Here is a 23,877-nt window from a genome sequence, read left to right on the forward strand (position 1 = left end):
CTGGGGGAGTTGCTGGGAATTCCATTGGCCCTGAATGCACTTGCTGTCCAGGTGTGCACCCCAAGCATAGTCTGACGCGTCTGTGGTGAGGGTCTGGGTGGTGGGGTGTGGGGAGAAGGTCAGTCCCTTGTTGTGGGAGCAGGCTGCTGCCCACCAAAGAAATTCCTTCCTCAGGCAAGGAATAATAGGTAGAAGAGTTTCCAGATCTGGAGAGTGTTGACCCCAAAGGCTCTTTACGTACCACTGAAGTTTCCTCATATGCAGTCTGGCATATAGAATGAGGAGTATGCAAGAGGCCATGAACCCCAGGGCTTGCAGGATTTTTCTTGCAGAAATCTGGGGCCCGGTGGCCAGCTGAGAGAAGTAAGCTGATAGGAAAATTTGTTTCTCGGGTATTAGGTACGCCATCTGGGATGCTGTGCCCAGACTTGCTCCCAGGAAGATTATCCTTTTGGTGGGTACCTGTTTGAATTTCTATTTGTTGATTGTATACCCTAGGGAGGTTAGTAGGTCCTTTACAAAGGCCAGGTGGTCTTTGAGCAGCTTTTTCTGGCTGTCTGCCTGAATAAGGCAGTCATCTAAGTAGGGGTAAATTTGAATATTTCTTTGTCAGGAAAAGGCAATGGGTGGAGGCAGGCATTTTGTGAAAACTCTGGGACCAGTAGAAAAGCCAAAGGGAAGCGCAGAGAACTGAAAGTTTAGAGATCCTGCCCTGAAGTGGAGATATTTTCTGCAGGACTCCCTGATGGGAATGTGGAGGTAGGCCTCTTTTAGGTCCAGGGTGGCTAGCGAAGTGTCCTTGGAGAGCATGGGTAGCAGCTGCTGGAGGGTGAGCATTTTGAATTTTGGGATCACCAGGAAGGTGTTTAGAATGGATAGATTGAGGATGGGGTGCCAGGTGCCCTCTTTTCTGGGTACCAGAAAAAGTCTGGAGTAGAAGCCTTGGCCTATCTGCTCTGCAGGAACGTGATCTACTGCCCCCAAGGAAAGCAGGGAATGGATTTACTTTTGAGCCTCTGCCCACTGATTTGGTGGGAGATCTGGGAACCCTTTTGGGGTTGGAAGGGTGTGGAAGGAGAATTTATACCCCTGGGACACAATGTTCGGAACCAAATGATCCTTGGTAATGGTGGCCCAGGTGCTTGAGTAAAACAAGAGTTTTCCTCTTAGGGGTATGTGAAGGTGGGCAGAGGCAAGTTTGGGAGGGGGTGAGTCATTGTGAGTTCTTACCATAAGGGGATGGCTTAGAACTCCCTGGTTTTGAAGTGGAGGCAGTCCACTGCTTAGATCTCTGCAAACCCTGGGACTGCTGTCTGGAAGGTCTGTTTCTACAGGGCCTAGGCTGGCCCTGTTTACTAGGAACAGGAAAGGACCAGTGCTTAGAGGGAAATACCTGCTGAACCTAGGGGGCTCTACCTGTAAGAAATCTTTAACAGTCTGCATAGAGTTTGCTTTTTCTTCCATCTTTTTAAGACCTCTTCTGCTTTAGTACCAAATAAGTTATCTTTGTGCAAGGGTGCATCCAATAATTTTGATTTGACATGGTCTGGCAGGGGCATGTCTTTTAATGACAGATTCAGTGACTGCTGCCCTGCAAGAAGCTTCTAGGGCATCAAAACCACAGTGCAAAGTGTGTTTAGTTACTTGACCAGCAGAATGCATTAAATCCTGTAAATCTTTAGATTTTGCCCAAGCAGGAAGGGAAGACATTTTTTGTTTAAGGAGTTCCAAGGTATGTTGCTGATATGTAAGCATATGGAACTGACAATTTAGTGCCCTGATAGCAAGAGTAGTTGAGGTGTGTACGTTTTTACCCCATATGTCCAGTGCTCAGGAATTCCTGTCTGAGGGGGTGGGATTCTTAGCTGAGGTTGCTTTAATCCCTTTTGGCCCTTGAGTAATGACCTCAGGGTCTGCAGTTGGACTTTTAAAAAGATATTTGTGAGAGTCAGGGTCTCTGTAGTACCTTAGAAATACGAATAAAACGGCAAACAAACTATGAAACGAAACACAAATCAGGTCCAACAAACAAGAACTCTAAACCGTAAAAAATCACTAAAAAATGAAAACTGTAGTCAAAATAGTAGGGCCTAGAAAGAAAATTGTTTATTTTAAGCGCTTTTCGTCTACTATAAAAACGAGACTTCTTCAGAAACCTTTTTCTTTCTAGGCCCTACTATTTTGACTACAGTTTTCATTTTTTAGTGATTTTTTACGGTTTAGAGTTCTTGTTTGTTGGACCTGATTTGTGTTTCGTTTCTCTGTAGTACCTGTCTGGTTTTCTGGGAGCAGGAGGGAGGGCGTCTGGAGTCAAGCTGGATTCAAGGAAGACATCATCCACCACATCTAGGACTGGGGGGATGGCTAAGGGCCTGTGTTGTGGAAGGTTGAGGAACTCTCTGAGTCTCTTTTTAGACTGTGGGTAGTCTTGACTTTCCCATTTGAAACGCTCCTTTAAAGTATGCAGGGTTTCCCCACAGGAAAAATCCTCTGGGGGGGAGGCTGAAGGAATGGATTCTTCTGCATCAGAATCCTCATATGTGGAGAGGGGCTGCATGTCTTCATTGTCAGATGCATCGGATTCATCTGACTCTTGTTCAGACAAAACTACTGGAGACACATATCTTTTCCATTTTGAGGGAGTGGCTTGGCTTCCCCTAATCAGCATGATAAGGTCTTCTGTCATTTTAAGCATTTGAGAATGAGGCAAGAGAGCAGGCGAGGGAGCAGGCGCCTGAGAATGGGTAGTCGGTTTCTTGGGAGTGGTTCAACCCCTGGGAATAAGGAACTCGGTTGTTTTTGAAAGAACAGTAGCCATGAAAGAAGGTGTCGGTTTATGTCGGGATTCGGTGTTGCAAAGGACTTCCTCAGAAGCCGGTGACTGCACAGCGGCTCCGGACCCATCCAAGGTACAGACGACCGCATGATCCTTAGACGTAGAAGAGTTCTGCAGCATACCAGACTTTGAAAGGGTCTCAGTAGTGGCCTGTAAATTAACTGAAGCGGGTATCATGGGCTGCGAAAGTGCCGCACTGAGTTCTGGAGGACTGACGACTAGCTTAGCAGTAGCGTCGTTGGAAGGTTTGGTCCTGTGCAGTCTATCTCTGTCTTTATCTTTACATTTTTTCGGAAGATCTGCTGTCGGATGGCTTACTGAAGCCATATCAGAATTCGAGGACTGTAAATTGAAATATCTGGCTACAATAAGGGCCCAACGACGAATAGTTTTGGCATTAAACAAAGCACAGAAGCAACAACGAGGGATGTCGTGGGCTGGGTCTAGACAAGTGATGGAGTAAGAGTGGAAATCTCGTTGTGGTATTTGCTTTCCACAGGTGAGACAATTATTAACTTTTTCTGACATTGGTTAGTGCAAGAAAAAAGGATCCCCAATGGGGTACTTAGCTTTCGAAGACTTCACCTTCAATTCGGAAACGAAACTCAGGTAGCGGCCGACCGGCACTCGTGCGAACTGCTTCTGCTTCAGGCTCCACAGCAAGAAAGACTGATGTAATGGTGTTGGCTGGCTTCCTTTATACCACTGACGACCTGACGTCAGTCCTCAAGTGACAGCAACCGACACAATTCTAAGTCTCTGGTATTCAGGCCGGCCGAGGGCTACCCTGGCAGGGATAACCCAAATGTGATGACTACAACAGTGAAACATGAAGAACATCTGCTTCCCAGTAGCAGAACTCAGACTAATGGTATCCATAGAAACATCATAAATCCCTTTTCCCCCATGGGCAACAAGCCATCTAAATCTATATTTATTACTTCAAGATGCTTGGCAGAATGCATGCATACAGCTGAGAAGACTTAAGCCATTAGCAGTTTCTAGAAAAATGGCAGATAGTTCACATTTTCAAAGTGTAACACCTTGCAGTAAGACCTAATTTTGCTTTTCTTTAAAATAGCTTTTTTCAGTTGTCGGAAATTAGAAATGTACCACACCTCAGAAAAAAATACAGCACTTAAACAAACATATATATGTATACGTAACAGACATGCCACAGCTTGCCAGAGTCAGCCATACAAATACATATCATAGGCACTCTTTTTAATAACACTATACATCTTAAAATGGCAAGAATACTGAGCAGTAAATATAATACATAACATTATTTACTAAGAAACAGGTATAAACTGAGACATTCACTCCAGTTGTTACTTTTCTATTGTTTCTCTCCTGGTTACTGAGTGATCTTGTTTCGTATGCTGTACTTGTCTGCCCCTTTTAAAACAGTAGACATTATAGTTATTAGAATTATTTATCACTGACTTACTGTAACAGTATACCTGCATACCTACAAATATGTGAAACTGTTCACTAATGCTTTGTTCTGATTGTGTTCTTCATAAATTAACATTTTGTAAGTATGGGAACAGAAGAGGAGTTGCATTTTTTCTGTCCTCTCAGACCCTATACTTACTGGCCCGACCCTGAGTACCCAGTGCTCATGCCAGATCCACCAGCTACTCACCAACCCCTCTGGGCTTAGTCCATTTTCATTGGGGCTGGTTATGTTTTTGAGGGTGTCCTGGGGGCTTGACTCACTTGTTCTTCCATCTGAGGAGATTTTTTCAAGACCTACCCACTCCCCCCCCCGCCACACACACATGCATGTTTGTGCTTGTTGATCACATCCAAGGGCAAGCCCCCTCTTTGGACAACACCTCCTCTTAGGGAGTGAATCAGTGAGTGCCCTCCCACCATTAATGGGCATGCCCATCACTTCCCTGCAGTTGCATCAGTCACCTAAGCTACTAACTGAACAGGGGTCAGTTGGGCTGTCATCAGGGCTTTATCCCACTACACCTCAGGAGTGGCTACAGAAGTTGTTGTATTCCAAATACAAGTACTCCTTAGTGTGTTCCCAAGAGGCATTCATGCATCATTACTCAAGTGCCCCTGTATTTGGCAAGGGATACGCTGTAAGATGTCTTATAGCTGGTATACTGAATTCATTTTCTGGCACTCATATGAATTTATAACATCTGTAGTTCTTCTTGTAATATGTATGTTTTTTTTGTTTTATACATCATCTGAGGTTAGCAGAGTTTTTACAAATGTAACCCATTATAGTATTTCACTTCTGTTCACTATTCTTCAAAATACTCAGAATTTATTAGAATAATGCAAATTTCGATACTTTTGATGCAGAAACATTTGCTCTTCTTTTCAAGACTTGCTTCATACAGTTTACCTGCTTAAATGTGTCAAAATCTATTTTATCTGAATATTGCAGTAACAGAAATTGACAAACACAATTATGATGTGGCCAAAATGCCAAAATCTGAAGCATATTTAACAACTTCCAGTATGTTAATTTGATAATTTTGCTGTCAGACAGATATTTTTATTATGAATGGGTAGAACCCTTTGAACCTATGGCATTATTTTTGGGGAAATCGCAAGGTGGTATTTGTACTTGTGCAGGAAATCTGGCAATAGGCTACCCTGCTCTTTTTTTTTTCACTGGGTCTTTGACGAAATAAATAGAAGACTTGCCCGGGGACTCAGAAATAACTCCATCATTGGCATTATGCGCTACTGCCAAAACAGTCTTTTTCCATGATGCAAGAAAAATGAGATTCAGAGGCATTACCTTGCAATGAGGAAAGACCTCATTGTCAGCTAATTTGCATCTCTAAATCAGCCTTAACTGACATGAGTGCAAATCAGCACATTCCTGCAGCAGTGAACAATGGCGGCCTATGGATCACATTGGCACAATCCCCCGAATCAATCTCCCCCACCACACACACACACACACACACACACACACACACACACACACACACACACATCAATACATTTCTTAACTGCTGCTGTGCTGACAGAACGTTCTTGATGTTTCATCTTTTTTACCCCTCATGCATTGCTGGTAATTACAGCAGGTCAGTACTAAGATATTAGTTTCATTCTTCTTCTTACTAAATGCATCACAACACTACGTGTTGCGATACTACATTTTTATATGAGTTCACATAATACTTTAAAACTCCTCCCTGGTGTCTGGTGTTCCTCTTAGCTTTGTCCCAAAACCTCCATCCCTCTCAACTGTCCCTGATTTTACAGACAATTCCAGTTGTTGCCTCTTATACGTGTCCTGACTGTCCCTCGTAACTCATAGACCTATGTAAATAAAAAATACACTAACTCATCAGTTACTGAAGAAAGTTAAGGATCCTGCTTCATAAACTGCTTTTTGTGTCAAGGATGCAGGGTTCTGATCTCCCCCAGCCCTTTTACCTTATTTCTTTCTAACACTTAGGTAATATTTTAGAAGTTTCCCAGGTATCTAGTGTTGGTCCACTAACATGCCATGTGCGAGTGCCAAGGATACAGGGTCTGAATCTTTTTAACTGCTTTTAGGGCATGCTATATAGAATAGCCCAGGTGTCTAGTGTTCCCCCTGCCCTGTGTCTTTCATTCAGCAAAGCTTTTGTTCTATTATCTTATAAGTGCCTTTAAGACATAATATAAAAAAGTTATCCCTCATGTTTAGGGTTCCTCCCAATGTGGCAGAATCTGCTTGATAATTAAGTGGGTGTGGAGGAATGACAGCCCACACATTCACATATTTATGCATCTATACATAACAACAGCATTAATGGGAGCTAAAAAATCTCACTGAAAAATTGCATATGCATATATACACACGCACACATACATACGTACATGCATACACACACAACCTCCAAACCAGTTGCACCCATGAACACATTCACCCATTCACACATACACACACCATACAGCATGTGTACCTCTACATGCACTCACACATGCAGCCACACACAGACATACATACACCTTGGCACTTGCCTCCAAGATGACCAAGTGAATGTGAGTTTCTGGCCACGATCAGTAACATCGGTGACCAAAGTAACTTCTGCAAATTAATAATTCTCTGACTTACTCTGCTGTGCAAATGCCTCTTAATGTGGACATTTATAGTATAGCCTGCACCTCTAGAATGCCTCATTAGATATGCATTTAAGGTAGGCTTCAAAGACAGCCCACCAGTGACCTGCACCTGTTTGTGATGCAGCACAATGGCAGGGATGTCTCTAAATCAGAAATGGTTATTGCTCGGTGTACACAACGCTTACACTTCATGGTGACCTCCCTGAATTTGAACCTCAGTTTGTGTATGTATCACAGTAGAGTATGACAATCAGTAAATTGGGGTTACTGTCAGAAAATTCTAAAATCAGGTACTCATTCAGGATATCCACTTAGTTATATGCACCCTTAATAGGTATTTTGAGTCACCCAGAGAGACATTTCTGAAGTGTGTTCCCTAAAACGTTTACTATTTAACTTGGAATTCCTATCTGGATTCAAATTGTTTTGACAGAACAGCCTTTTATTTATTTTAACAGGCATCCTGGTTGACATGAAATACAAATAACCTTCTCAAAAGAATCCCCTTCATGATGCATCTTAAAAGAAGTACACAAAACCTAAAATGTCTTGAGTCTTCTTTTTTATAAAGTGAAACAACAAATCTGTCTCACAGTGTAACTACGTTCTCAGAAGTAAAATTACATGTTTTTCTACCTTTGGTATAAATAATATTGTAGATATGAAGAAAACTAGAATTTAGGGAGATTGTAGATTGCACATTGCAGGAAACAATATATAAATATTCATTTCTTCCTGTCCTGATTTCCTTAGTATGAATTTTAGACCCCTGCCCCATGCTTATCTAGTGTAAACATTTCAACAAACATGGCAGGTGCCAAACACTATCATAAAATATCTTTTACATGTGCAGCATATTTAAGCATTTGGACAGTTTCTTCAAAACTACTGTTAGCATGAATGATTACTAATTTGAAAGAGAAGCTTGCTCATTTACTTATTGAAATAAATGGGGTAATGCAAAGAGCAAAGGATGGTGCTTCTGTCAGACTTCTGTCTGTTCCAGAAAAAAAAATTCTGAGTGTTCTAAATGAACCTGTAGTGATGATACATGGATTGGATGGTAGGTATAGCTGGTGGTGTACTTTTGCATCATATTTTAGTACTGCTTAGTGTGACAAATAAAATTAAGATGCCAGTGATGTCATTGATAGAGGTTCTTTGAATTACTATTGGCCAGAAGAAGCAGCTGTTGCAGAGGATGTTACTAGTGGGCCACAGGAAGAGCCTTTGCAAAAATCTGGTTGGGTTAAATGTTATTTTGTCTAGACACTTGATTTTTTGTGCAAAAGAGAACAATAAAAAAAAAAAAAACTGAGTGTAAATGCAAAATTCGAGTGAGGGATTGCTGGCAATAATACTCTTCTTGCAGGCTGAGGACAGTTAGGATAATAATAAATAATAAATAATTATGTCATCCCTTTACACAAAGGTGGACCATCCACCGATCTGGGAAATTATAGACCCATCAGTCTAACTAGCCTGATATGAAAGGCCATGGAACGGATTATCATTGACTTCATTAGAAGGGACATTGGAAACCTCCAAACACTCTACCCCACACAGTTTGGCTTTGTCAAGAGGAGGTCATGTCTGTTAAAACTGGTCGACTTTTTTTAGACAGTCGCCAAAGACATGGATGAGGGGAAGACTGTGCACACTGCCTACCTTGACCTGGCCAAAGCCTTCAACACTATTCCCCACTCGGGCATAATAGATAAACTCTCTCAACTAGGCATCAATCCATACGTTACCAGATGGGTAGAAAATTGGCTCAATGATAGACCTTACCTAATCAAAATAGGGGAAGCCACCTCAAACAGTAGACCTGTAATGAGTGGCGTACCCCAGGGATCGGTCTTGGGGCCTCTGTTATTCGGGATATACTTCTCTGAGGTGCAGGCCAAAACCAGTGGGCTATAGCTGACCAAGTTTGCAGATGACTGCAAGCTGGACATGATCATCAATTCCCCAAGTGATGTGGATGTCCTCCAACAGGGTCTCACCCAAACAAATGACTGGTGCCAGAAACATGGCCTCAAGCTGAATGCCATAAAATGCATCATCATCCCCTTTGGGGAGAGAGTGATGTCCCCACATATTATCACATTAATAACAATGTCCTAAGCACACAATCAGTAGTGAGGGATTTGGGCACCCAGGATGATAGCAACCTGACTTTTGACCACCATGTTGCTTTCATTGTATGGAAAGCTTTCTACATGACCCACTTCATAAGTAAGGGTATCTCATCCAGGGACAAAGAGTCAAGCATCCCCATATTCTTCCCTTAAAAGTCCAGTTATTGAGTACAGCTCCCCCTTTGGCATGTACCTCGCAAAGCACATGCAGCAGCTGGATAGCCCACAGAGGTTCTTCACCAGTTGAATCCAGGGCCTCAAACATCTACCCTACACAGATAGGCTAAAAGCCCTGTCCCTCTACTCAGTTTCATACAAACTCCTCAGAAGTGACCTCTGTCTGGCATACAAAGCAATGTCAGACCCCGCCTTGATGGGACTGCTGCATATCTGCAAGCCAAGCTCCACTTGAGTAACAGGTACCCGCAACCTCAACCTGGTGTATGACATCAATAGGACATGTTGGCAGGACAGATTTGTGTCCCAACGACTCCCCCATCTGTGGAATAGACTCCCTCTCCATGTCAAGCAGAGTACCTTATTATCCCTTTTAAGCACAACCTGGATAACTGGATGGGAAACAGAAAATACACTCCTGGGATTCCACCTGTGTCCCTGCTGGACAGGGGCTTTGGGTGCTGACTTTTCTAAACATGGGCTAAACTCTTGGTAGGCTTATAAGGGCCTCAGGGCCAATAGCTTAGTAACTCCCTATGATCCTATGATCTTATGACAAGAACAATAACTAAGAAAGAATTATGATAATGGTAATAAATGATGTAATAAGTAATAAAGGATGATGGTCATGATAATAAATAATAAAGACAGATGACCATGGTCTGGAAAACAACTTGGAAAAACATAAATCATTCTTGAATATGATAAAGGTACTCTATTATTCTACCTTATAGGCACACAAGCCATAGGATACTGTACAGTACTTATCTGTCCAGTACACAGTGATTTAAACACAGTTTTCATTCTGAAACATGATGATAATTAATTTATTTGGGGTTTTAAAACATGAACATCAGTAATGAAGTCTAGCAGTACTAATTTTTCCTAGTAACAATAATACCTTTTCCAAAAAGCCTGTAGTAATGCAGGAGAACTAACACAAGGGGGAACCTGGGAATGTAAATGAATAAGACGATACATCACCAATGTCAACAAGAAATGTAATGTCAACAAATAAAAGTAGAATTAAATATTCTTTGTCATGATATGTATGTATTTCAGTAAAAATAAGTGTAGTGCAGGAAAAGAATGCAGGTGTTGATTGTTTTATTTATTTGTTAATGTTAACTGAGTGAGTAGACTGATCCTTTGAACAATTTTCAGCCATGACCCAGGCCATGAGATTAAAGTTGGGTAGAAGAGCAAAAAGTTGTAAGTATTAAATAGTGTGGTTCAATTGCCATAATGACACGTTTGAAAGCTGACATCATTACTAGAGCTGTGGAGTGAGATGATTTGTTGATGTAATAAGAAGATGCCTTGACTAAATGTTGTATGTCTAAGAGGGTACAATGACAAAAGCACACACTTACAAACCAAAACATGAAAAATGACACTTTGACAATATTAGATGCCATCAAAAGTTATGCTTTGGCTAAATCAATTGATGGCCATTTGACATAACGCAGTGAGTGAATAACACATTAAAACAAGTATTACAATAAAGACGGAAAAAAGAAGAAGAAAAATATATTTAAAATATGGGATCTCTTAACATGCATGTAGTCATACTTCTCAACTGCTACAGTTTGGGCACAGCACTGTGACATTTGCTCTTTGATGCAGCCTGGCTTCTCCAAGATATACTTCATAATGAAGGAGCTCTTTAAGGGTATGTGCAGTATTATATAAGTGAGCTAAGACTGAAAAGCCTGTGAAAAGATTCCAATTCACCTAGAAAAGAAAGAGCTCTTTACATGTACATATGGTATTACATAACTGAACTAAAGATTTTAAGAAGCCACAAAAAGAATCTTTATAGGTTCATAGGTGTGTACTAGGCTAATGGCCCTGGAGCCTTTACAAGCCTAGCCCAAAGGATTACCCTGGCATCGTGCCACCCAACCTTAGTTCCCAGTGCCTCTGTCAAGAAGAGCCACTGGAGAGATCCCCGGGGTGAATTTTCTATTTCCCATCCACTCATCAAGATTTCTCTTGAAGAGGCCCAGTGAGGTGCTCTGCTTGACATGTATGGGAATTCTATTCCATAGCATGGGCAGTCTCTGGGTTATGAACCTGTCCCTCCAGCATGTTCTGTTGATTGTGGTAATGAGGTTGAGGTCTCTGGAGCATGAGATGTGGAGGGATTGGGATTTCTTTAGATGTAGCATTTTTAACAGAGCTGGGTCAGGCATGGCTTTGTAAGTCAAGCAGAGACTGCCTCTAAGTAGGCGATATGAGACAGAGAATAGCTTGAGTTTTTTGAGTCTGTCCATATATGACAAGTGTTTAAGGCCTAGGATCCTCTTTGTGAGGTACTTTTGTGGCCTCTCCAGTTGTTGCAGGTGTCTAGTGAGGTACATCTAGTGAGGCGCACAGCAACAGTTATCCCACTCCACAAAGAGGGAGCCACCACTGATCCCAGGAACTATCAACCTATTAGCCTGATAAGCCTGGTCTGCAAGGCCATGGAACGTATCATCATGGAACTCATAAACAAAGACATTGGTAACCTCCAAACTCTGGATCCCACCCAGTTTGGGTTTGTGAAAGGCAGATCATGCCTCCTGAACCTAATCGACTTCTTTGAGGCAGTCACCAAAGGTGTAGATGAGGGTAAGGTGGTTCACACCGCCTGTCTTGACCTTGCCAAGGCTTTCAACACCATCTCCCATTTTGGAATTATAGCTAAACTCACTAAACTAGGTATAAATCCCTATGTCACAAGATGGGTTGCCAACTGGCTCACTGACAGAACCCACACTGTAAAAGTTGCAGACTCCAAATCTGACCTCAAAGCAGTGACAAGTGGAGTACCACAGGGTTCTGTCCTGGGACCTCTCCTGTTTGGTAGCTACTTCTCTGAAGTACAGGCTAACACACAAGGCCTCTGGCTAATGAAGTTCGCAGATGACTGCAAACTAGGAGCCATAGTCAAGTCCCCAAATGATGTGAACATCCTACAGAAGGGCCTCGCTGAGACAGATGCCTGGTGTCAGAGCCATGGCCTCAAGTTCAATGCCAAAAAGTGCAGTGTCATCCCCTTTGGTAAAAACTCTGTACCCATGAACTACCACATAGGCAGCAATCTACTTAACTCTGAATGCGTGATAAGAGACCTTGGGACCCAGGTGGGAAGTAGTCTCTCCTTTGATAGTCACATTGCCACAGTATTCAGGAAGTCCTTCTAAGTGGCACACCTCATCATAAAAGGGTTCTCATCCAGGAAAAAAGAGGTCATTGTTCCCCTCTACTCGACACTCATTAGACCCATTATAGAGTACAACGCCCCTTTTGGAATGTACCTCACAAGACATCTGCAGCAGCTGGAAAGGCCACAGAAGTACCTCACAAAGAGGATTACTAGCCTCAAACAAATGCCCTACACTGACCGCCTCAAACAACTCCAGCTTTACTCCGTATCATATCACCTACTCTGAGGTGATCTCTGCCTAACATATAAAGCTATGTCAAACACACAGCTGTTGGACATGCTACACCTAAAGAAATCCCAATCCCTCCGAGCTACATGCTCTAGGGACCTAAACCTTGTCACCACAATAAACAGGACATGCTGGAGGGATAGATTCCTGTCCCAGAGACTTCCCATACTCTGGAACAGGCTACCCATCTGTGTCAAGCAAAGTTCTTCATTAGCACTCTTCAAGAAAAATCTTGATGAGTGGATGGGAAATAGGAAATACACCCCGGGGATCGCTTCTGTGTCTCTGCTCAACAGTGGCACAGGAAAATAACTTTCTTGGGTGGCGTAAGCCAGGGAACCTTGTTGGTTAGGCTTACGTAGGCCCTTGGGCTGATAGCCTAGTACCTACCTATGAACCTATGAACATGCCAAATGGGGCATTGTACTCAATGATTGGCCCAATGAGGGAAGAGTAGAGGGAGACAATGTCCTCTTTCTTCCTGGATGCAAAACCCTTAGTAATGAGATGTGCCACATAGAAGGACTTTCTGACCACAGTGGCAATGTGGTAGTCAAAAGAGAGGTTGCTGTCAACCTGTGTTCCCAGATTTCTTATAATGCCTTCTGTATTCAGTGGACTACCATCGATGTTGTAATTCAAGGGAACTGGGTTTTTCCCAAGGGGGGGGGGTGACACATTTTTTGGCATTGAGCTTAAAGCCATGGTTCTGACACAAGTCGTTGGTCTCAGTGAGGCCTTTCTTTAGGATGTCAACATCACTTAGGGAGTTAATAATAGCTCCCAACTTGCAATCGCCTGCGAACTTTGTCAGCCAGAGTCCCTTCATATTGGCCTGGACTTCAGAGAAGTAGATACCAAACAGGAGAGGACCCAGGACCAAACCCTGTGGGACTCCACTGGTGACTGGTCGGCAGTCTGACTTGGAGTCAGCTACTTTCACACTGTGGATTCTATCTGTAAGCCAGTTTGCAACCCATCTAGTGATATAGGGGTTGATGCCTAGTTTAGTGAGTTTTTGTATGATTCTTGAGTGGGGAATGGTATCAAAGGCCTTGGGCAGATCAAGGTAGGCTGTATGAACCACCTTGACTTCATCCACAGCTCTGGTGACTGACTCAAAGAAGTCGACCAAGTTGAGCAGACATAATCTACCCTTCACAAAACCAAGCTGTGTAGGATCCAGAGTTTGGAGATTCCCTATATCCTTGTTTATTAGGTCCATGATGATGCATTCCATAGCTTTGCATATTAGACTTGTCAGGCTAATGGAGCGATAGTCCCCAGGGTCTGTAGTCACTCCTCCTTTGTGGAGAGGGATGATTGTAGCAGTGCGCCATATGATAGGGCAAAGCCTGAGGTGAGGCTGTGATTGAACAAGGCACACAGGTGAGTTGCCAGTTCACTCTGTAGTTCATGCAGAACACAGGCAGGGATACTGTCAGGTCCCATAGAAGCTGTATTCTTGGCCTTGGACAGTGCTGTTTTAACCTGTGCAGCAGTAATACTGGGTGCCTGGCAATCTACTGGGATTGTGATTGGTCCTTTGGGGGGGGTAAAGTTGGCACTGAATCTGTCGGCCAGTAAACTGGTAATATCTGTTGGCTTAGTATAGGAGGGTACCACTGTGCAGTAGCTCAGAGCAAATCTGGGTATTGCCCTGGAGATTCTTTACATAACTATAGAAGGCCTTGTGGTTGTCTTTACTACCTGCTGCAATTCTGTTTTCATAGCTAGCTTAGAGGATTTGATGAGAGATCTCAACTTATTGTTGAGGCTGAAGAGGGAGTTTTTCCAGTCTTGGGACTTCACCTTGTTCCGCATCAGTTTCCTCCTTCTGTTGTAGAATTTGTTTATGGCAGAGGACCACCAAATTGGATTCCTTTTTTTTGAGGAGAGCATCTTGGTTCTATTGGGTATGGTGAGATCCATGCATTTGGGTACGTGTTCGTACAGTGCAGTGGTGTATGATTCGGCAGTTATGCAACTATTCTCCATTTGCATGGGTGTCGTGAAGTTAGCCACCTCTGTTTTTAGGAGCCCAAAGTTAGCTTTGGAGAAGTTATTCATGGTGGTTACCTTTGCGGGGGGTGGGGGGTGGGAAGGATGTGAATTTCCAAGGTGATTAGTTTGTGGTCAGATCTAACCAGGGAGGAGTTGACTATTGGTGTAGAGCAACAGTCGCCCATGTTAGTAATGAACAGGTCAAGGATTTTGTTACTTCTAGTGGGGGTAAGAATGAGCTGGTCCAGGGCAATGAAATTAATGAATTCCAGGAAACATTGGGCAATTGTATTGGTATATGAGTAGTTTTCCCAGTTAATGGAGGGATAGGGGGTGGGAAGGATGTGGATTTCCAATGTGATTAATTTGTGGTCAGATCTAACCAGGGAGGAGTTGACTATTGGTGTAGAGCAACAGTCACCCATGTTAGTAATGAACAGGTCAAGGATGCCGTTACTTCTAGTGGGGTAAGAATGAGCTGGTCCAGGGCATTGGAATTAATGAATTCCAGGAAACGTTGAGCAATTGTATTGGTATATGAGTAGTTTTCCCAGTTATTGGAGGGATAGTTGAAGTCATCCAGTATGATAGTGTTAGGTTGGACCCTAATATTCTCCAGGGTGCTTAGGAACATGGAGTGTGAGTCTTGAGACATAGCTGGGGACCTACAGCAGGCTACGACCTGAATCGCTGTCTTACCCAATGTTAGCTGCACCTGAAGTATCTCAGATGCGTTATGTTGGGCTACCAGTCTGGTGGTGTATGCATCGTTTATGAATATGGAAACACCACCGCCTTTGGAGCTTCAGTCCAATTTCTGGGGCTGAAAGGTGTGGAATGAGTTATAGCCTGGTAGCGCAGGGGTGCTTTCTGCTGCCTTGAACCAGGTCTCTGTTACAGCACAAATGTCGATGTTCTCCATTTTAAGGAGTACTTCGAGTGAGTGCATTTTGAGATTTAGACTTCTGGCATTGAGCAGCATGACCCTCAGATTGCATTTGTTTGTAGCTGTTATGGTGGCAATTTGGTCTTTGGAACACCGCCTAAAAAAGGCACTATAGGGGTAGCAAGAACCTTGGCCAGTATCTGGAAGTCCAGGGGTGACAGATGCAGACCATCTCTGGCCATCAAGTCATTAAGTCATCAAGTTATTGAGGTCTGTCAATCATGTCATCCCAGGCAGACAGATACTGAATCCCCTTAGAATGACACCAGAAACGTGGCCAATTGTTGAAATCAATAATTTTCTGCTTGTACTGTGGTATCATTCTGGGTGATGGTAAGATGCTGCTCAGGGCTAGGGTCATACCCACCTGGGCTACATAATCCAAGAGCTCCTCCATGTCTCTTTTCATGTAGCCTGGGAGGTACGTCTCAGGTCATTCACACCCACATGTACAATGACAGAATCATATTTGTACCTATTGTAGAGTGCGTGAATTATGCAGTGGATCCTGGCACCTCACAGGCAGCTGACTGTTACTATCTCCTTATTCAACCTAGTGAGTGGGACATCAGTGTGCCTCACTATCAAGTCACCTATGACTAGTGTGTTGGGCATGCTGATTTGCTATAGGGGCTTTGGTTGAGTGGCACACTGTTTAGGAGAGTTTTGTGTCTCGTGATTAGTGTTGTGTTGTGGTGGTCAAGTGTATTTCTGCCTTGGAGGTCTCTGCTGTTTGAGTAGATTTTTATTGAGTGCCTCCACGAAGGTGTGTGTGTGTGGTTTGTGTTTTTATGTGAAGGCATTGCTGGTGTGTATTCTGGAGCGCTATGTGTTCCATGTGGTGTGGTGCAAGTGTTGACAGTCTTGGCTGGAGAGTGCGTGGCTTCCAATTTGGATATATAAGTGCATCTCTCACAAAGCTGAGTGTTGGGAGGTAAGAGGAGAGGGTTATCAGTGTATATGAGGCAGTTGCTACATTGCCTCATGACGCCCAAGTTCACCAGAGTAATAGGAGAAAGCACTGGGAACTGACCTTTAGACATGCCTGAAAGGGTGGGCATTAATAATAAATACTGGAGCTGTTTTTTTGTAGAATGTTTAGTGCTGGTAGCACTTTTGTGTGCTACAATAATTGCTACAAGAAGTCTGGTAAAGTGCTAAACTAATAAGTTAGTAAAAGTGCAGTAGAGGAGAGAACTAGCAGATATAAGGGAAAAATTGAAGAGCAGACTTTGGCACCACTCAGAAGCTTACAAACAGTCCTGGATACAGCAAATCTGTATCTGGACTAGACTAGTTACAGGAAAGGTGGGAAACAAGTGCAAACGCTGGCTTTTAAACCAGAAAGTTGAAAGAGATGGAAATACTGCCCAAACGGCCAATAAACTACAATTTCTGGGCCAGAAACCACTCCTCTTGTGGTAGATATGCTACCTAGTGCTTACCACTCCCACTGACAAGCTAGAAGGCTTCCCTCCAACACAGAAAGGCTTGGGGGGGCTCAGAAGCTTACAAACAGTTCTGGATACAGCAAATCTGTATCTGGACATGACTAGTTACAGGAAAGGTGGGAAACAAGTGCAAACATTGGCTTTTAAACCAGAAAGTTGAAGGAGATGGATAAAACTGTCCAAATGGCCAATAACAACTACATGCGGTCTACTATAAGAAAAAAATCTGTTCTAAAAATAGAGTTCCTCTTTCTGACTCTCTCCTATGATTCTAGTGCTCTAAGGTTGAGTGGCATGCACGCACTATATTTTCAGAATGTCAGGATTGTGAGCAGACTAGAAGGCATGACACTGTTGAGACTAAATACCCCTTTATTTTAGTTTTGGGTAGAGAATTTATCCTTGATGCTTTTGCAGATAAAAAGGATGCATAAAGATTGTGTAATTCTGAGTAACTAGAGTGGTAGGGATGGTGAATATAATAGTCACTACAGGATGAAATGCACAAGCACTTTATATAGGAGACTTTCTGGTATGAATTATGTTCTTCTTTATGAAGCAATGGCAGGAATCTATTGAGAAAATATTGGTCTTTTCTTCCCGATTACATACTTAGATATTTTATTGATGGCAATTATGTGGTGTTTAGGAATGCTCTGCTGGCATTAAGAAATGAAGCCCTGAGGATGATCACAGTATTCAGAGCTCAACTAGCAGCTTATGCACCTACTCATCCCTCCTTGTGTTTGTGTGGGGGGGGTGTGAGGACATGCTAGGTGGTACATAGCTGAAGCACATGAGGTGATACCAAAGCCATCCAGGTTCATTTCCAATGTGTGTAACGGATAGGCAGAATGAGGGCCATGTTTCCACACAGGTAGGGACAGGTCCCACACAGACCATTGTACACAGCCTAATTTGTCAGCCCAGTACATCAGAAAGAGGTAAGGCTAATAGAAAACTCTAGCTTGCCACAGTATGATGGGCTGGCTTCCTCCCTGTCCTCTGCACTTTTAGTGGATGCATGGCTAATGTCTAGGAAGATGTTTCCATTTCAGAAGGAGGAGGAATTGGAGACATCCAGATCATTTGTTAGCTATGGAGGAAGTTTTTTGTTGGGTATTTTTATGTCAGACAATGGAGGAAGTTTTTTGATTGATATTTTTTTGTTTGGTATTTTTATGTCAGACAATGCTTTGATAACTAAGCCGCGGTGGTGCAGTGGTAGTTGTCGCCTCACAGCAAGAGGTTCTCCCATTCGATTCTTGGCTGGACCGCCTTCTGTGTGGAGTCTGCATGTCCTCCCTGTGGTCAAGTGGTGTTTGAAAGACATGCGTGAATAGGCATGCCTTCGTTGAAGGCTGGGTGTCGGGCTGGCATCTCGATACCGTAAAAACCTACTGCCAATCATTAGCAGACCAGAGTTCTGCTGTGGCGACCCCTAACCGGGAAAAGCCGAAAGAAAAACAACAACAATGCTTTGATAACTAAACAACTTTGTTAATAGATGGTAAAATAAATATTTTTGAAAGTACAACAAAAAATGTCATCTGGAAGAGATATGAAACACACCATTTATATGCTGCTTGGAAGTCCAATGACTTTGGAGGGCACTTCACTTTACTTTGGGTTTATGAGGCAGTTTGTTTCTTCTGAGAAGGTGGTTGGAAATATTAACAGTATTGCTAACAATGAAGCTACAGATACAGTGTGAGTTACAGGGATATGTTCTTTTATGCTGGACAAACACATTGTATAATTCTTTGGAAAAAAATATTCTTGACTTTATTAAAAGCTGGATAATCCTGTTTTAAATAGTTTTTATCAATAAGTTAGCTTGTATCACTGCACTAAAAAATAGATGATTTTAGCTGGTGTATTTGCTAATGTAATGTATGTACAAAGTGAGTCAGTAAGCATTAATTTTGTATTTGTAATGATTTATTAGCGGACTCTTTTTAATTACAGATTTATTTTTGCAACAGAATCAGATTGCTTTGTGGTCCTAGCCCATGAAAATTCATTTGATTTGGTTAATCAGGATTTACTGTATAACAGTATGGTCAGTATGAGATTCTGACTAATGCAGTCAGTTACATAAAAATGTATGTTACAGTCAAAGCATCGTCCTTTATTATGACAAAAGATGTAATTGTGATGTTACTTGAAGAAGGGCATTTCCTCATGTGTACTGTTGTTTCCGTACTGTATCAAAGGCTGCATGTTTTTATTATTTGACTTGATATGTGCATTACTGCCATCAGATCAAGTGTACATGCATGAAAATCGGGGTCTACTTTACATCGATGAAAAGTCAAAATGTCAAATGCTCACATGAGCATAAATGCAGGAACTCGTTGTTTATTCTTTTGGATCACAGTACAGTGAGCATCGGAATATTTGCCCTTTCCTCACTGTAGCGCGATCTTAGAGTTGGAATATATATTTAGCGGAGGATTAGCGATTTCTAATTTTTGCATTTAAGCTCATGTGAAGGTTCGATAATTTAGATTTTTTTGTCTATATAATATAGACCCTGGAAATCAGCCACAGGTACATGTTTTTATGATAATTCAGCTATATTCTTGTTTAATTAAAAGCCTGTGTGAACTCATTTCTCCCTTCCCATTTATTTCTAACTATAGATCTCAGTTCAGCAAGCAATAAGATCAGATTTATTTATTTATTTTAGTTATTAATTTACTGCTTTTGTGGATTTGGGTAGTCAGATTGGGATGTGTTAGCCTCTTTTCAGCAAATATCTGGGGAGAAGAAAAGTAGCAGTTTTATAGAACACAAACAATGTAAAGTTTAAAGTTACATTATAGACATACAAAAACTGAAAGGCAGTTATACTACAGAAAATCTAAAATCAGTTTAATCTAGAGTCATCAAATGTTAGCACATGACAAATTAGCATATACAGTGATGTTCAAAATGTTCTTCTTTTGGCTTTTCCCAGTTAGGGGTTGCCACAGCGGATCTCTGGTCCGCTAATGATTGTCAGTAGATTTTTTTTATGGGTGACGAGGTGCCAGCTCGACGCCCAACCTTCAGTGAAGGCACGCCCATTCTACGCATGTCTTTCGAATGCCCCTCGACCACGAGGAGCACATGCAGACTCCACACAGAAGGCACTCCAGCCGAGAATCGAACGGGAGAACCTCTTGCTGTGAGGCAACAACGCTATCGCTGCACCACCGCGGCTTTACATTTTGAACAGTGATATTCAAAATGTAATTTACAATTTTACATTGATGAGTATGAAAAATATGGGAGAGAAGGTGTGGGAGATAAGAGCAGAAACCAGAGACGAGTTGAGGAATATGTGAGTAGTACGTGTATTTGGTAGCTGATGAAGAACTAAAGGCATCTGTAGTGAATTTGAAACAGATGTAGAAGGTAGTGTGAATAAGCTGAAATTTTACTGGAGAAAAAACAAATTGTCCAGAGGATGAGTAGGGACAGTAGATGTGGCATTAAGAGCAAAGGGATAGAAGTTGGCAGGAGATTTATATTGAGAATTTGCTTTGTTAAGGTATACAGGGGTAATGCAGATGTGTTACTGCCAGGATAGTCTTGCCTTCGGAGGTGTAAGAGAAGAACTGAGTTTTTATAAAGAGTTGTTTTATCAAGATTTTGAATCTGGATAGGTTGGTTTGTTGTCTGATGCTGGCTGGGATAGAATTCCAGATTTTAGAGACATAATTAGGGTACAAGGTCAGACCAACAGAATTGTGGGTTTTATGGTTGGGCAGCATTTCCAATAAAACAGAGTCAAAGATTGCCTTATATGCAAGGCAGAGATCACCTCTGAGCAGTCTGTATGAAACAGAATAAAGTGCCAGTGATTTCAGATGGTCCTCATAGGACAGATGCCGAAGACCTTGAATTTTCCTTGTTAGGAACCTTTGTGGTCCCTCCAGTTACTGCAGGTGCTGGGAAAGGTACATACCAAAAGTGGCATTGTACTCAGTTATTGGCCTGATGAGGGAAGAGGACAGGGAGGTTATAACTTCTTTTTTTTTCTGGGGCAATGCCCTTACATATAATATGCTGTCAACTTGTGTGCCCAGGTTCCTCACCACTGAGTGCATACTTAGGGTGTTGTTATTGATGTGCTAGTTAGCAGGAACATCACTCCTACCGAAAGGCATTATAATACATTTTTTTGCATTGAGTTTAAGACCATGACTTTGGCACCAGTCATCTGTTTGTGTAAGACCCTTTTGTAGGATGTTGACATCGTTTGGAGATTCTATGACTGCTCCCTGTTTGCAGTCATCAGCAAACTTTGTCAGCCACAGACCTTCAGTTTTAGCTTGCACATCTGAGAAATAGATTTCAAACAGTAAAGGTCCCAGGACTGATCCCTGTGTAACACCACTGCTTACAGGTCTGCTGTTGGAGGTAGATTTCCCCTATTTTGACTATATGGGTTCTATTAGTGAGCCAGTTAGTGACCCATCTAATGATACCAAGCTGAGTGAGTTATTCAATTATGCCTGAGTGAGGGATAGTGTCAAAGCCTTGGTTAGGTCTAGGTAGGCTGTATGCACAGATTTCCCTTCATCAGGGGCATTGGTGACTGTTTCAAAGAAATCCACCATGTTTAACAGGTATGATCTCCCTTTGACAAATCGAAATTCAGTGGGTTCAAGTGTTTGGAGGTTACTAATATTGTAAATATCTTTTTATTTCTTGTATTTTGTATTACTTTATTGCCTTTTTCTATTTTGTATACTGTGATTTGTTTTCTTTACACTGTGTTCTACTTGTATTCTGCTTTTAACTGCATATTGCAACTTGAAAAGAGACCACAGCTCTGTCTCTTGTGAGTCAGGCAGAAATTAAAACAGGTCAATTAAGGAGTCACACATAAGTTAGAACAGGTCATCTAAGGTTAATCATATGTAAACTGAGGGGTTAGAGCTAGGAGCTGAACCTTCTATTTAAGGGGTAAAATAAAACATGTCAAAGCTTTACTGGAAAGGCTCATCCATCCTCTACCACAGCTTGCTGTGAGGGAAAGGTTGGTTTGCTTTTTATTTCTTAAATTTTGTATTACTTTATTGCCTTTTCTATTTTCTATACTGTGATTTGTTTTCTTTACTTGTATTCTGCTTTTAACTGCATATCAAAACCTGAAAAGAGACCACAAGTCTGTCTCTTGTGAGTCAGACCACCCTTCCACCCGGTTACTGTTGTGTTCCTAAACACCACTGTCTTTCTAGTTGCCTGCCCCTTATGTTAATTTGACCATACATCTAATTTCCTCTCTCCTTTTACTGGCAGTAAGCACAAAATTATCATTTTGTGAAATCACCCCCCTTCAACTATTTAAATTTATTGGCCATCCTACTGTATTCCATAGTACCAGAACAGGTTAGGCAGAGTCCCTCACTGACTCTCTTCAAGAGGAATCTTGATGAGTGGATGGGAGATGGTAGGTTTACCCCGGGTATCACTTCTGTGTCACTGTTAGACAGAGGCACAGTATACTAACTTCGAAAAAGGGCATAGCAAAATAAATTTAAAATGGGTGGCGAAAGCCAAACACATTCTGGCTAGGCTTATAAATGCCCTAGGGCAGATAGCCTAGTATGAACCTATGAACCTATGAACAAAAGTGCCCAACACCTTTCAATCTATCTTGCTCTTTTAAAAAATAGTGACTCTCCACTAAAACTTAACTTTTTTAGACAGCTAAAACTTAAGTTACCCACTTTCATATCTAACTGCTTTGTGCACACTGCAGTTTTTTTTCTTACCTTTAAGCATCTACTGGAAGACCACCAGTTATTGGAGAGCCCACATTCTGCCTCTTAGTAGTCATCTTGGGATTAGTGCTTCTGTTTCTCCTGGTAATAGAATGAGTACATGGACATTATTTCCTGGAGACTGCTGATCACCAGAAAGCCTAATAACTGCTTTATATGTGACAGCTTGGTATCTGGGCTTATATTCTGATCCTGGTGAGAGTAGGAGCAGAGTGCATTGATTCCTGACTGTTTCTGGTTGGGGAGTGAGTGTCTGTGCTTAAGGTACCTGATTTGTCTGGTTGCTATTTGAGGCATCTACTAGAAAAAGGCTACAAGCCTACAGACCCTTGCATCATCTGGGACAAGACTGTGGATCTCCAAACAGGCTGTGGCCTGCTTCTATTCTTGGGATTGGTGCTAACATTTTGCTTCTGGTGAGAGAAGAAGCAAAGGGACATTGTATATCAACAGAGTGAAGCTATGGTGAGACCAGCATTAGTAGTAGTCAGGCAGCAGCCATTCATGCAACTCCCCTCTTTTCATCATTCTCGACAAGCTAATTCCTTGTTTTCAGTAAATACTGCTTGATTTGTTTCTAACTTCAGAATATCTGCCTAAATACTTCATCTTTAAATTTTCAGGGTCTATGTATTAGTTTCCCCTCAAGTGTTTGGTAGTGCTCTGTACAGAATCAAACACCTTGAGTGACATTTTTCCTGTAAAAGCACAACTGAAATTTCTCCAGTACCTAGTTGCACACAGGACAACTAGTTTGCAGTGACAAGCACTGTCCACTTACTTGCAAACGGGATACTCCTGACATTGATTGTTATTCTAACTCCAATAGTAATCAATAAAAAATGATCTGTTGCCATGGAAATGAACTTTCCTACTGTCTCTGTTACTGGCTTTGTGGATATGGGCATCCTGAGGCAATGCAGAAATTGCCTCATGTTTACTGACAACCAGTTAATTCTCAAACAAACTGATATGGTACGTGAGAGATGCATTTACACAACATC

General features: G+C 42.0%; 1 protein-coding gene across 1 annotated transcript in view; it reads right to left on the reverse strand.

Annotated features, from left to right (window-relative positions):
- Positions 1-23,877, reverse strand: part of IGSF9B (immunoglobulin superfamily member 9B) — a 3,189,659-nt gene that overhangs the window by 472,450 nt on the left and 2,693,332 nt on the right. The window contains exon 20 of the mRNA XM_044081131.1: positions 1,300-1,309. Coding sequence (XP_043937066.1) covers positions 1,300-1,309 — 10 coding nt within the window. The remainder of the gene's footprint in view (positions 1-1,299; positions 1,310-23,877) is intronic.

This window comes from Protopterus annectens, chromosome 8.part0 (genome assembly GCF_019279795.1).
Source record: "Protopterus annectens isolate FY-2018-M chromosome 8.part0, PAN1.0, whole genome shotgun sequence".
Classification (NCBI taxonomy): Eukaryota; Metazoa; Chordata; order Ceratodontiformes; family Protopteridae; genus Protopterus; species Protopterus annectens.